The sequence below is a fragment of the Petromyzon marinus genome, chromosome 28 (genome assembly GCF_048934315.1).
Source record: "Petromyzon marinus isolate PM22_M1 ecotype Great Lakes invasive population chromosome 28, UKy_Petmar_22M1.pri1.0, whole genome shotgun sequence".
Lineage (NCBI taxonomy): Eukaryota > Metazoa > Chordata > Hyperoartia > Petromyzontiformes > Petromyzontidae > Petromyzon > Petromyzon marinus.
In genome coordinates, this window is record NC_133694.1 from 5,112,331 (window position 1) to 5,127,746 (window position 15,416).

A 15,416-nucleotide genomic window follows, 5' to 3' on the forward strand; every position below is an offset into this window, starting at 1 on the left:
GCCGCACTCTCCCTCGGTCTCTCGACACACGCACGCGCGCGCGCACGCGCGTCTCCCCAACACTCGGGGCAAGCCGCACATTACCCTCCCCCACACCCACACTCCCCCCCCTCCCCACGCGCCTGTGTTGTGCACACTGGCCCGTGATTGGCCCGCGAGTGTGGGAAAGAATCCGTGAAGGGTTTCACACGCGCCGAGCAGGGGCACGCTACGCTGCCCACCCCCCCCCACGCCCGCCCCGCCCCCCCACCCCCGACCTCCCTATAAATGCGCGGAGTCCCCCGTGCACCCCTTTGCGCCGACACGAGCCAGAGACACAAACCCCCCCCTCCACCACCCACCCCTCTTTCCACCCATTTTTTTTTGCTTCTCCAAACACACGAACACGCGCGCGCGTGCGCGCCTGCCTGCCCGCCCGCACTGCACCGCCTCCTCCAACGCCACCGCCACACGCGCGCGCGTGCGTGCGTCCGCGGCGCGCGACCCTGGGCACGAGAGACCCAGAGACTCACTCGGGGTGACGGACGATCCGGCCACGGGGAAGAGGCACACCATCAGACGTCAACGGCGTACTGTCTTCTTGGTCGTCGAGATTTTGGCGTCAAATAGTGTTTTTGGTGCATCTGATCGTCATCATCATCATCACCACCACCACTACCATCATCATCTTAACCATACTTGTACTCGTGGATAAAATTCATTCAGCGACACATACAGCCAAACTACACTCAACGCAAACGTCCAGGAAGGTTCATACATTTCGTTGATTAAAAAAGACGAGCAGCAGCAGCAAGCAGAGATGCCGGCTGACACTATGATGGAGAAGGTGTCCGTGTCGCCTGTGGCCGCCGTGACCGCCTGCAACTCCATCCCAGAGAAGTCAAAGACGGCGAGTGAGCACCGAAAAGTGAGTGGTCCACCACCTTGGAACGTCCACCGTCGATTGTCTACAACCACAAAACCGTGCAAATGGGGCACGCGAACTGTTATTTAAAAGTTAGTTTTAAAACGAGTGGGAAAACAATGCGCACGTTGAAATTGTCGTGTATACAAATAAGAACTATTATCATCATGCCGTCTGAAACACTCTTCCTTCCGATATTTGGACGCCCCCCGTAGCTATGTACTTTCAAAATCTCGAATGAAAACGCATTTCTTTAGAACTGCTTTCTTGCGTTTAGTTTATTCTCCTACCTCCGCAACTTCCGATGAGCGCGGTCCTGGCTACGTACGGTGCGTACAGAAGAAGTTCAACATGCGGTACACTTCATGGAGTTAACAAAACTGTGGTCTGTGTGCGCCTCACGTTTTCCAGTCCTCCAAGCCGATCATGGAGAAGAGGAGGAGAGCTCGAATCAACGAGAGCCTGGGTCACCTGAAGACGCTCATCCTGGACGCCTTAAAAAAAGACGTAAGTGATACCTATCGTATTTCCATGCTCATACGACATTATATTTATAAATCGTGGTCACACAAGCGTTATATTGCTTTACATAGCGCAAAAGTAACGGCTCGGTATGGTTAGATTTAAGTAAAAACTTTTTTTTAAACCGCACTCTACGTGATGTTATAAAGCAGAGACGGAGTCGTTCAATTCAGGGTTCAATTTCAGCGACAACCGTAGTTGAATATCAAACTTGCGACCGTGGGTCTGCCACTGTATGGCGATTACGTGCGGCGGGGCAGAGCAGTGGTTACAAACTGGGTGAAAACCACACGAGTTCAATTCCCGGCCTACGGCTAACATCAGTGGCGCATTATGTCTGGACCTGTCCTGGTCAAAATAAACTCCCACGACGCACCTCCAAAAAAGTTACATTATAAGCTTTCTTCATACAGCCGAGCCGTAAATCATTATTATTATTATTATCCATTGGTTATTATTAATTATTGTGTTGGGTATGCACATGCCCAAGTGCCATAGGATGTCGTATATAGCTAACCTTTGTTTCGTCCGTGGTTTGGATTGTTATAGAGTTCTCGCCACTCCAAGTTGGAGAAGGCGGACATCCTGGAGATGACGGTCAAGCACCTAAGAAACCTGCAGCGCGTTCAAATGACAGGTGAGCTGCGACCACACCACACGGGCCTGGGCAGACAAGCGCAATATTCACAGCCTTAACAGACTTGATGCTGCTGTTGGGCCGAGGTGCTGTTATAGCGAGCACCTGTGAAGGCCAACACGGCACAGGACGGGGAGGAGGGGGGGGGGGCAACGATTGGATATGGCCCAGCACCACGCCTGGCCGCCTTTGTCTCCCCAGTGGGCGATTTTCTTGACAAACCTCACCACGTACTTGTTATATAGGGAGATACGGACCAGCGGCCAAACTTAAAAAAAAACGCGGTCGCTGCTGTGTGACTAATGTCCAGTTTGGATCTGTCAATAACTTAACATCGGAAAATATGATACATTTTTGGGGGGAAATCCTACGATTTTAAAGCGAAGTAATCTCTAACGTTGTATCGTTTAGTAGAACTTTTATTGTGTGTGTCGGTTGGAGTGGTGGCGCAGTGGTTAGCACACTGGGTTAGGAACCCGACGACCAAAAACAGTGGCCAATATCTGAGCCGGTCCCTGGGCCTCCCCTAGGTCGATTCAGCCTTAAAATACGAGTTCCTGTAGCGGTGTTGAAACATCAGCACCAACGCCCATTGACAAACCCGTGTTGGGTCAACGTGGTGAAGTATGGTCACCCCCTCCCCCCCCGCCACATCACCCATTACCGACAGCAGGTGCATCGACCATGAGCGATCAATTGTTATATTGCAGCAAGAGTATTAATTAATTTGCCAAGTAATACGCGCACCTTGGTCGTGAGTGGGTGGGTGGATAGGGACGCAGGCAGCCAGTTACCTAGCGCAGTGGTAGCGATGCCAAGTTCCGTCCAGAGGGACTTTGTTTATGGGGCGCATGTCTCGAAGTCTATTAAATGTGACAGGATGCGTTATTTTTGGTCAAGCACTTTTTTCTATCTTTCTTTGCACGAAAAAAAATAAGGGAAACCCCTCCCTGAAGGAGGCTTGCCAGACGCGCTTGATAAATGAATCGGGCCGTGAACAAAATTTCCCTAGCGAATCCTGTGTATAAATTATAGCCCCTTGTGTCAATCCACTGCTGGATGACGCCCCCGCCCCACGCCCTACGCTGTAAATGGGGGTTGATTGACCATACTTGACATGCTGGTTCTTGGAGTGGCGTTCTGGGAGCGGTTTAGACATCACTCACCACTGATGTTAGACGTTGTCGGGAGTATATAACACAGATAACACGCGGTTCCTTTTACAGTGCGCCATAACGCGGATTCCTGCTCGTAAAAAACAAATGTCCCATCATTATAATCATCTCCAGCCCTTGGTCAATCCACTGCTGGATAAAGGCCTCCCCTAGCCGCCCCTCTTCCACGATCCCGCCATTGCAACCAATCAATCCGCCCAGTGCCTGTACACGGAGTTGACGTCGATGTCTAACCGATTCGTGCTTTTGTCTTGTCCGTCTCTGCGTGCGTTTTATACAGCCGCCCTCAACACGGACCCCAGCGTCCTGGGCAAGTACAGGGCCGGCTTCAACGAATGCATGACCGAGGTGACGCGATTCCTGTCCACGTGCGAGGGCGTCAACGCGGAGGTGCGCACCCGTCTGCTCAGCCACCTGGCCAACTGCATGGCCCAGATCTCCACCATGAGCGGCGGCTACCCGCAAGGACACCACCACGGACCCGCCGGCATGATGCCACCACCATCGCACTACGCTCAGGCGCTTCCTACCGGCGCACCGGGTGGACAGGTCCCTGTGGCTTCCAACGCTAGCGGTGGTGGTGCCGGTGCTGCTGCTGCTGCTGGCGGCGGCGGCGGCACTGGTGGTGTGGCTCTGCCCGGTGGAGGAGGTCCCGCTTGCAAGGGCAGCCCGCCGGCGTTAGCCGACGTGCTGCTGTCTCAGACCACCGCGGGGCCGGCCTCGAACGTGGGGGCGGGCAAGGTGTACGGAGGGTTCCACTTGGTGCCGGGACCCGACGGACAGATCGCCTTCCTCATCCCGAACCCTCACCTCATCCCCATGTACGCGCCCGGCTCCAGCGCGGGGTCTCCCGGCCACCCGGGCAGCCCCGGAAAGGGACTCCGGCACCACCCCTACCCCGCCGGGTGCCCCATGACGGCGTCGGCCATCCCCATCAATGCTCTGATGGGCGCAGACTCTGTATGGAGGCCTTGGTGACAATTAGCCCCCCGCGACGCGATGCCAGCATTCTACCGTGGACTTTTGTAAAGCTTTGTTTATATATATATGAAAAGATACATTTTAAAACAAAAAATATGAAATACGGAAAGAAAATTCGTGCTCATGCATGAATTGCCGAAAGCTCTCCAATGGTCGCGGGTCCCTGACGCATTTTTAATTAGCGGCGATGACGTTATGCTCCAAAAACTTTTAGCGCTGTTTTTTTTAATTACCAAGATTTAGCGCGAAACCTTTGGATAAAATTTCGACCGGTTATTTTTTCCTTTCTCTAGGCTAAAAATAAAAAAAATCCCGAAGTAGCAAACGCGACTTTATGCTGAAAATGGAGTCGATATTGGGTCATCTTTACGAGAGGCGATTTTAAAATCAGACGCACAGAGCTCACCCTGGAGCACTTGTGCCGTCAATGATCGTCGTCCAAGCGTTAGTGGTCAAATAAGTGCCTGCGTCGCTTTTAGAGGTCGTCCGTTTTGTGTGCCGTCTGAAGAGCAAAAAAACACATTGCCTATACACGTGCGTGCAAACGAATGCAACGCGAAGCTGCGAGAGATATTTTGTACTGTAATGTAGAGAGAGATTTAAAAAAAAACGTGTGCACTGTATATATCTGTATATATACATAAAACGCACAATGCTGTACGCCTTAAACTAGTGCGATAAAACGTACATGATTGTATTGAGAGAGGGAAAAAAAGGAGTATGTTGTGCAGTGCATACCAAAGACAAAAAAAAATCGATCTTCCAAAAAAAAGAGACGTTTTTTTTAATGTACAAAATAATAAACATGTCATGCACTTTACCGTTTATACACCAACTAAAACGCGTGCTCGGGTCTCATTTTTCCAACTGAACGCCACGTCCGGGGATAATCCCGGGACGTGGCGCGAGCGAACCAATGGGTCGTGGTGCAGTTTACCATCATAATGTGTTGAGTCACACCAAGAGGAGAAAAAGAGATACTAGTAACCACCACGATAGCAGTGTGCAGTATTATCCTTTCATCGCTGGATCGTAAGAAGTGCCGCTGGTGGGTGGATTGGACAGACGCTTCATCCAGCAGTGGACTGATCATGCCTGACGATGTATGGTACTGTTGATGACCGTTTCAATTCTTCCACACACAAAAAAACTACGTACACCATTTTCGCTCGTCTTAGTATTCAAATTGCGCCACCTGCAGGCGACTATTGAACGTAACATCGAGACACACGTCAAGGCCACACATTCTAAAATCATGAAAAGAGTAAGTCACTTCGTTCATTTGGTGAAATATGGTGAATCGAACCAACACCACCACGGCCGGCGCGGATTGGAGAGACCTTTAACAAGCAGTGGATTGACAAAGGGCACCCGGGATCGATTCAGATGTTGGGAACATCTTACCTCCCACTTTTAGTCTCAGTGCACCATGCTAACCACTGGGCCCCACCGCTCTACCAATCTAACACGACTAGACTTGTTGCGCCTCGCATCTCCTTCGAATGTCACTCACAGCAGGATAAGTTACACGGTACGCATCATAGGTGTATCGCCTGTGAACGTTTGCGTAATCCAGTTCTTCAATCAGCGCTGCCGAGATATTCCTAGTTAATAAAATAAACTATCACAAACCCATTCCTTTGAGAGGAATTCATCCAGCAGTAGATTGATCATGGCCGATGATCTCTAACTCCCATATCGCCACATTATGGTTTTAGTCCATAGTCCATCCAAGGCTTCTCTCCCCTGCCGATTTGCGTTAACCAGCAGCAACATTTTCTCAAACAGAAGGAAGCAAAGCAAGCCCTGGACGAGTCTCTCGTTCTTGTGGACCTCACCCATCGGGAGCTGGCTTCACTATGAATGCCGGTGCACTTGCTTGGGAGAGATGCTGCGTGTCGTGATGGTTAGAACAAGTGGGACCAGGCAATCCAGAAGTCGCCGGTTCGATTACCCGGTACGTGGCAGTGGAAACTATTTGTCAAAGTTTATTAAGAATCCCACCACCACCTCTTCCTTCTTCTTCCTACCCAGCGGGTATAACCGAGCACAACCACCACCACCACCTGTTCGGCGTGTCGCATGTGTTGAGGTATAGTGTGGGTTACCTACCCCGACCCTCTATCCAAGGGCGCCTTGCCAGCGTGGAAGAGTAGGCCAAAATACACTCCCCCCTATGGAGGGGTTTCTCTACAGTCTAGAGCCCCCGCGAGCAGAGGCCATTCCGCCAGCAGTGGCGTGAGCGAGCAATTGCAGGGCTGCGCCTGTTCCCCCCCCCCCACCCCTCCTCCTCCTGCTGTGTCTGCCGCAAGAGGTTTTGCTCGATGCGTGAAAAGCAGTCCAGGAAGAACACGGGCACACCTGTGCGCGAATCGTACGGCAAGCCACACACTCACGCACACACGAAGAGTTCGTTCAAATAAATACATAAAAAAAACCCCAACTCCCTTTTGTTTGGGACTAAACGCTTTCTTTAACTAACGGTAGGATTATTTTTTATTTTATTGTCTCTAACTCCCCCCCACCCCAACCTCTACCCCCCCCCCCACACCGAGAAAACAAAGACCGACACCACCGCCAGCCCCCTACCGCGCGCGCCTCGATGCTTGGGGGAAGTGGTGTTAGCGAGCACCTATTAAGTTTACAACGCGTGTGTTCGAGCGCGGTGCCTAGCACGCGGACCCAACACACACACACACACAAACAGAAGAAAACAAAGATACCGCGTATATCCTTGAACATATTGTCGGGACGAGGTTTTTGTTTGTGAGTTCCACCCATAAAGGCCGACACGGACACACGAGCCGTTGCGTGGCCAACACACCAGGTGCCGTGACTAATTTGAGGCCGAGTCGACCTAGGAGAGGGGGGGGGGTCCCAGGACCGGTTCAGATAATCGTCAATAGGTTGCTGATGGCCGTGAAGAGGATTCGAACTCGGGTCCGGACGGGTTTCATCGCGCAGCGCGCTAACCACTGCGCCACCGCTCCCCACACCCACTCACCCCGCGCACGCACGCGCGCACGCGCACACGCGCACGCACGCGCGTATGTAAATCTTGCCAGCTGCCTGGCGGGCTTTTGGCTGTCTGAGAGCGGCAACGTGGGACGCGCCCTCAAACACAGAACCCACGGGCCCATAAAAGCACTTGACTCGGGCTATAACCGGCGACGTCATTGCTTCACGCCGCTGGCTGCACAGAGGAGCGCGTGGGTGGGTGGGGAAGCGGGGTTGGTGAATCACACAGTGATTACCGTGCGTGCGTAAGAGATAGAGCAGCAGACAGAGGCGGCTTGGATGGGTGACTCAACGCAGTGATGATCGTGGTGAAGTATGGTAAAAACCAGCCCGCGCCCACCCTCGTGGTTGATAGGGGCGGGCGGCTTTGAGGTTTTCACACAGCGGTGGGATCGAAACAGAGCGCGATTAAAGTGTTCTTTTGTTGTATTTTATTCCACCCCGCCTCCTCGGAAAGAAGCTCACCAACACTTGCAGCGAAACGTCGGACGGCGTGCGGGACAACAGGCGATGTGCAGGGCCCGAGTACGCATCGGCGAGGTCTATGAGCGGCACGATGAAGGTGGCTCTGCGTTTGGGCAGTGGGGCACAAACGCATTTGAAGTCAATGACGTTGTGACCCTAAAATAACATATAATAACGTTTCGGACAATGGGCCTCGAACCTAGACAGCGGTCTTGTTAGCTGGTGCATAACTTGCTTTGTGCATTTCAGAACAATACCATTTTTTATTTAAACAAAGTTTACATTATAACCGATGGTGATTATGCGTGTAAAGAGGTGGCAATTTCCTGCCTTTTTTATTTTTACAAATTCAAGTTACTCAATGAAACAGCACACACACAGACACACACAAACAAGGTGAGCTCGCCACGTCGCGTCGTAGTAGCCCGAGGGGAACACGAATGCCACGCCGCAACTTTGCATACGAACACGCGTGGAGATTATAACAGCCGCAGGTCGAACAGCACGCATCACGCGCGAACGTCAACACCTGCGTCGTGCGGGTGCCGTGCGGGTGCCGTGCGTGCGCGCTCGCGATGCTTTCTATGAAACACCACGCCTGGCGTCGTCGTCTGTCCCCGTGCTATCATTCATTATAACCGGTGAAAACCGCACGTGCAAAAAAAAATATATAAACGTTGGAGCTACGGCGAGCACACAAGACAAAAGACAAGAGTTTCCGCGCATAGCCTGCAACAGACAGTCGGGGCAAGTGCTGTTTAGCGAGGAGCACCGATGAATGTGGGTGGCCAACACCACGCCCGCCCGGCCGCCTTTGTCTCCCCAGTGGCCATGTTCACACTCCGCAGCCAGCTGCTCGTTTGGAGACCCAAGTCGACCTAGGTAGGGGTGGAGCCAGGATGTTGGCCCTGAGCGGGAATAGAACTTTGGTGGCCGGCTGAGCGCAAACGTCGGCCCACTACGCGCGCGACCGAAAGTCTGGCAGAAGTTGGTAAAGTGGTTCAAAAAATAGACCACAGAAGCGTCAACAAGGCTGTTACCACTATCATCTAACCATGTCAACCCCCTTTACAGCCCAGATACTTTTTAACCCCACGACATGTATATAATGCGGGTGTGTATACATGCCTCGTATAACATTGCATAACCATGTGTTGCACAGGTGTACCCTGCTCGAGAGCAGCCATTGAACGCGGACCGGGAGCACGATGATGGGGGGGAGGCCGTGGTGGTGTCATGTTAATAACCTCGCCCGGTATGCATGAGGCCGTGGGTTCAATCCTGACCCTGACGCCTGTCTAATTGGAGTCTGCGTGTCTCTCTCCACGTGGCCGCGTGGATTTTTTTTCTCCGGGTCCTACGGGGTTTCCCCTCCACATTTAAAATCAACATCACGCGTTTAGAGTATTTGGCTGCTATAAATGTCCACGTGATAAGCCACTTTGTTGAGCTATCATTTGTGGTAGCCAGGTCGCTTATGAAAAAAAAGAGGCTAAACGCTCAGTGGACCCTACCTGGTAACATAGTTTTAAAGTTTAAATAGCTTATGAAATACATTAGATGATGCATGGGGGAGCAGGTTCGCGGGCCGTTGAAAAGTCTGAACTTGATAATAAATACCCATTACAGGTTTCCCCTCGCTTTATGCGGGTTCGGTGTGTGCCAACCTATTTTATATGCGGCTATGCGGGCAGACGTCAACATTGTGTGTGTGCTGCATGCGCTGCTAGTGTGGTTTTCCCTTTGTGCGCCCATTTTATTTATTTTGAACGCATCCACCGCATAAAGCGAGGAAAAAAAAACCTGTACATGCCGAGGTGCCAAACAACGAACTCGTTGGGATTGCTCCGCACGTATTCCCTGCTGTGACAGACGTAGCGGGAAACGTGGTCATCGACGGAGAAAAGGGAACGCGAGCTCAAAAGCGTGCCAACGAACGCTCGGCGTTACATCGAGAGAGACGACGAGGGGCAATTGCACACGGATCAAGAGGGCATACGCATTTCGAAGGCATCGTTCTCACCGTTTGGCGACGCTGAGTTGGCACGTGGGTGGCACAAGCAACAATTAACACCGCAAAACTAGCACTCGTCGACAACGATGCCTGAATGAAAAAAAAAACACATGCATATATGATAGGCGACGTTTCGGGCATTGGCCCTGTTAAGAAAAGTGTGCTTGGGCAGCCAGGGGGTGGAACGCGTCAGACAGGACGATCGCCAGGCAGATGGAGCGATGCCATCAGCGGTGTGTGTGCAGGATGGTCGCGGAGGATTAGAAATTCGAAAAGGCCCCCATTTCAGCAGTGGATCGATCGTGGCCGATTACTATAGGTGTGGTGTAATAAAGTGTACATGTTACGTAATTTTGGTTGCGTAAGTTGTAAGTGTATCCAATACACACAGTGTTTGTTGTCATGAAACATAACTGTATAAACAACCGCACGTTATGTCATTCTTTACCACCAATAAATTATTAGAATGCAGATCAGTGTTCATCAGCGTGGTGAAGTATCAAAAACGACCCCCAAAATCAGCAGAGCGTTAGGCTGGGACGGGGGGGGGGGGGGTGGGGGCTCATCCAGCAGTGGATTGACGCAATGACCGTGTGTGTACAATTACGTAGTAAATATTTTGCAGTGGTTAGCGCACTACGCTACGAAACAGGCCACACCAATTCGATTCCCGATCACAGGCAACATCAGTGACGACTATCATCATCAGCGATGGGGGAAACAAGGTCAACCTGTGCGTGGTGTTGGCCACCCACCCCCTCGTGTGCTGTACATGCCTTCAATAGGTGCTCGCTAACAGCACTTGCCGCAAAGGCTTATGTAGGCTATATGGTGTAGTTAGGGGGGGTCATTTTTGCATATATAAAACGTGGACATGAAACTAAACAATTTTTCTTGAACTAGGTAAGTCCGACTGAGCTTTCTTTTTCATAAGTGACCCTGGCCAAAAAAAGTGGTAGCTCGCTGAAGTGGCTTGCAATGTGGACATTTGTAGCAACCAAATACTCGAAACGCAGGTTTCTAAATGTGGAGGAGAAAAATCGACGCGACCACGAGGGAGAGCGAACACGCAAATTCCAAATACACAGCAGGCGTGAGGGTCGGGATCGAACCCACGACCTCCTGCACACCCGGCGAGGTAGTTAACAACTCACCACCGTGTTGGGTGGGAGGGCAGGGGTTTTCGCTATAACCAGCCGCACCCCTGCGCTCTCTCCCTCCCTCTCTCTCTTTAGGCAGCCATCCAACCCTAACCTAGCCCCTTCCTCCCTCCCTCTCTCGCCCTCTCCCAGCCCTCTCCTCGCTCCCGTGGAAGCACGCGCGCGGGGCGCGTGGGTGCGCGTGGACGCACGCGCGCCGGGCGCGTGCGTTTCACCCATCCACCCACAGGGTCCATACAAAGATAAAGACCCCCTGTATAGCCTACAGGGGGGGGGGCTGTTGGTGGGCGGTGGAGGGGGGGGGGCAAGTGCTGTTTGTTAGCGAGCACCCGGAACGATGCAAGACGAGTGAATGGGAGTAGTGTGCGCAAAAACCACGTTACCTTTGTCTCCGCGGTGCTGATGATTTGTTTTTTTTTTCTACTTCTTCTTTAGACGCTGCACACCAGCTATGGCATTTAAAAGCCGAGTCTTACGTCAGGAAGGACCAGAACAGAGATATTCGCCGGGTTCACAGCACACGGGGCTCCAACACACTTCGCCCATCTCACACAAAGATCCCCCGCACAAGCACACACAAGTGGTGGTGATGTAACAAGAACCGCGCCCGGCCGTCTTCGCCTCCCCACGGCTGATGTTTGCACGTCGCACACCCCCCTCCCCGCTCCTACCTCCCCCCCCCCCCGCTTCTCCATTCCCTCCCAACATCACCACCACCTATCAACATTACACCCCCCCCACCCACTCCCGGTGAGATTTTTTTTACCCGCCACTTCGCGCGCCTCTTCGCAAAATCTCGGGGTTGTTTTCTCGGGGAATTGGCCGTGCAAACCGCGGTGCGGAAATGGTTCCGGGTTCCTTTTGGCTGTTTGTGCAACAGCACGAGCCGCTCCCGACCGGGTTTTTTTGTTCTTTCTTTTTGTTGCCGAACGGCGCAAAGAGATGGAGACGCGAGGTGGCTCGGTGACTAAATACGTCAGAGCGCTGAACTTGCACCACTGAGAGGCTGGGTTATAGAAACCGGGCTTTAGCCGCACAACTGCGAGTCTTACAGGTTCTCAAGGGCGGCTAGTTTCGATGATCTCAGCCTGATCACCAATGAATTAAAACTAAGCTTCATATATATAAAGAAAAATGTTTTACCAGCGCATGCCCATCGAGTTTTTAATAGCTATTTTTCAGAAGCGACATGGCCACAAATGAAAGCTCAAAAGAAGTGGCTTATCGTGTGGAAATGTTTAGGAGCAACAACAAAAAACACTGTTTCATTTGTGCCTCTTTGCGAATTTCCCATCAACTCGGGCATGTCTCTCCGTTGGTTGTGCCATTTTAGGTGGGACGCTGTTATGCAGCGAGTTAAAGGGAAGCTGGCAATCCTCCGTTTTCAAACCGGGAGTATTCGTGCCAAACAGCCCCGGTCACGTGCGTGTGTGTGTGCGCGCGCGCTCTGTGATTTATTTGTTATTTAGTATTTCTGAATTTGATTAGTGTGTGGCGTACATGATTTTAGTGGAATGTGTCACGTGCAACTTGTTTTATATCTCATTTCTCTCATTTTAGCCGAGTTCCAAATGCATGCATTCGAATGAATCCTTAGGACGTATTTAATATCGATGGTTTTTTTTGGAACGTCATACTAATTAAAAAACAATCGTCAATAATACCGACCTGAAATATATGTACGTATATATAATTAGGTAACGTTTCTTTACCCAGGAAAGCCTCATTGGGCCTCAATGCTATTTCCCAGAAGGGTCCTGTAAGGTTTTTAGTAAGGCGTGATATTGCTAAATACAACCCCATTGAGAAATTGACGAAGTCATGGTTCAGCATTGCAGTCTTTGGTCAATTCTAGATCTCTAGCACGTATCGTGACGGGTACCGCAAAATCCGACCACGTTTGTCCATCGACTTCAAGTTGCCGAACGAACACACATTGAAAGGTCGCACTAATTACACTCAAAGTGCCTGCCACAAATGAACCACAACACCTCGCTGATCTCGTCGAGAAGCATAAACCAGCATCACGCGATCTCCGGTCACCCTCGCAGACGCTTTTGGCTAGCTAGCTATCAAACAAAGACGGCCACTGAATCGCGCGCCTTCAGATACGCTCGTGCGACAGTATGGAACGCTCTTCCTTCCGCTATTGGGAAGCCGCTGAAGAGATATTAACTTTTAACTCCAGATTGACAACTATATTTCTTTAGAACTGTTTTTTTTTGTGCGTTTACTTTGTTGTCATTCCATGAGCACGGCCGGCGACGTACGGTGCTGGAGAAGTTCAACAAACGTGCATAACAAAAAAACATGTTTTAGCTATTGGAAGAAAAAAAAAACCGTAGGAAAGCCGTGTACGAACAGGAGATCCGAAAAAAACTCCACGCAAATAAACGGCACCCAAGGTCGAGAATCGAACCTAGACGCTTCATGCCGTGGAGCCACGAGCGTGAGCACTGTGCAACCCGCACGAACTGAGCCGGTTAGCAACGCCGCTTGTTTAATATTGCGCGCGATCCGTGATCGGCACGCCCGCTCTCGTGCCGTCTCGGGGTGGCACCGTCTCTTTCGCCCGCAAATATTTTCCATAACCGAGTAAGAGGCGAGCGCGTCTGGTGGGGGCTGGTGGATAGACACGCGGTGGGGTGGGGTGAATGGGCGGTGGTGGTGGTGGTGGTGGCGGGGGGAGATATTTCGTCTGTTCCCCGGGGTAAGTCACACAAACAGCGGCTTCACATATTTCGTGCCAAAGCGGTCAGGAGACAGACGCACACGTGCGCGTGTGACCGCGCGTCGCTGCTGCTATAATCACATGCTTCTTGCCCGTATAATTATTGGCTGCCACGAGCCTGCGTTAGCTGGAGGAGATGCCACGAGACATAGGGAGCTGTAGAGACTGGGATTGGGGGGGGGGGGCGCTAGGAGAGATAGAGGTGGGTGAGTGGGAGGAAGGGAATTGAGAGCTTAGAGAGAGGCTGGGAGAATGGCTATGGGAAAGTTGAAGTGATGATGGTGGAGGGCAGGGAAAGGGGGCATGGAGTTATGTTTCCAAAAATGAGCGGAGCGTTAATGCAGGCACGCGGAGCTATTATTACTCGAGCTTCAAGTAATTGATGGGCGTTCCGGCAATAGTAGTAATACATATTTAGCAAACAAAGACAAAGATCCCCCGTACAGCCTTTTAACAGACTGTTGGGACAAGTGCTGTTTGCGAGTAGCACATATGTAGGCCGGAACGATACACGAGGGGGGTTCCGGAGGCTAGTTTCACACCCGCCCGGCCGTGTTCGTTTCCCCAGTGGCGATGCTTACACACTGCACGATATTCTCATTTGAGGTCGAGTCGACCTAAGGGAGGCCCACGATCGTATCAGATAATCGTCACTGGCGTTGGCCGTGAGCGGCGATCTTTAACTCCCGCAGACCGGTTCGTAGCGCAGTAAGCGGACCCGCCACACCACCGCTCCTAATATGTTTATGAAACACACACAGACAGCTCCTGGTAAACTGTAAGAAACACATTAATGCTGAGATTTTACAACACAGGCTGGTAACTTGCACTGCGAGGGTGGTGATAAAATGCGCGTCTAATTTTTGCAGACCTTAATCATGACAAACATGTATGAAATGCGATCAAAGTGCCACGAAATGACTACACATTTTGCAATCAGGAGGTATTCAGATTATTGTTGAGAAAATTCATCACGTAAAGTCATAACTTTAAACACTGCTTGCATGAAGGCATCTCCGTCGTGGTGATTTTTTTTATATATACCATATTTCCACTATTTTTGTCAGATCGGGTCGGAAAATAAATCCAGGACCGGTTCTGAAATCACTCACTCACGATTTTAGCCGTGGCTGCGAATTTAACGTGGGTAGCTAGGTTCATAGCACCTTGTGCTAACCGCTGAACCACCGCTCTAAACGTTTACAGCAACAAAATTAGGCCTAAAAACAAGCAACGTTCAATATCAACCCACACCACCTGAGGCTTAAGCTTGCCAATTTCACTTTGGAATTCTGTAGCCAGGTGTTAACGGAATGCTGGGTAGCAGCCCATTGTGCACGAAGCTACACGCACGCGCGCGCGTGCACAACTGTCCAGCCCCACAGGAAGGAGCTCATCGTCTCTGATGATGACTGCAGTCTCCTTGCCGTTATCCAAACATGTGACTTGTTAAAAAAAATGCCGTCGTTTCGTGGCTTAACTTTTGGTCACGAGTGTGTTACGAAAAGCATTTTCCACGCCGTTTTGATGTAGGATGTTGGGCCAGGCCTACCTCTGGACATTCGGCCGATTCCTGCAAGTGTGCGTGCGCGTAACGAGATCAACGGTTAACGAACCCGGCGACCCGAGTTCCATTCCCGCTCACGGCCATCATCAGCACCAGTGAGGATTATTAAAACAGGTCCCTGGGCCTCCCCCTTAGATCGACTCAGCCTCGAATGAGTACCTGGTTGCGATGTTCTTACAATGGCCACTGGGGTGTTGGCCACCCACCGCCTCGTGTGTCGTGCCGGCCTTCGTTAGGCGCTC

General features: G+C 51.4%; 1 protein-coding gene across 1 annotated transcript; it reads left to right on the forward strand.

The window, feature by feature from the left end:
* The first annotated feature begins 304 nt into the window (after positions 1 to 304).
* Positions 305 to 4,358, forward strand: HES1 (hes family bHLH transcription factor 1). The gene is made up of 4 exons (XM_032962226.2): positions 305 to 907; positions 1,316 to 1,411; positions 1,976 to 2,063; positions 3,519 to 4,358. Exons 1-4 carry the CDS (start codon positions 800 to 802, stop codon positions 4,214 to 4,216), a joined length of 990 nt encoding a protein of 329 aa, XP_032818117.1. The 5' UTR covers positions 305 to 799; the 3' UTR covers positions 4,217 to 4,358.
* Positions 4,359 to 15,416: the final 11,058 nt, after the last annotated feature.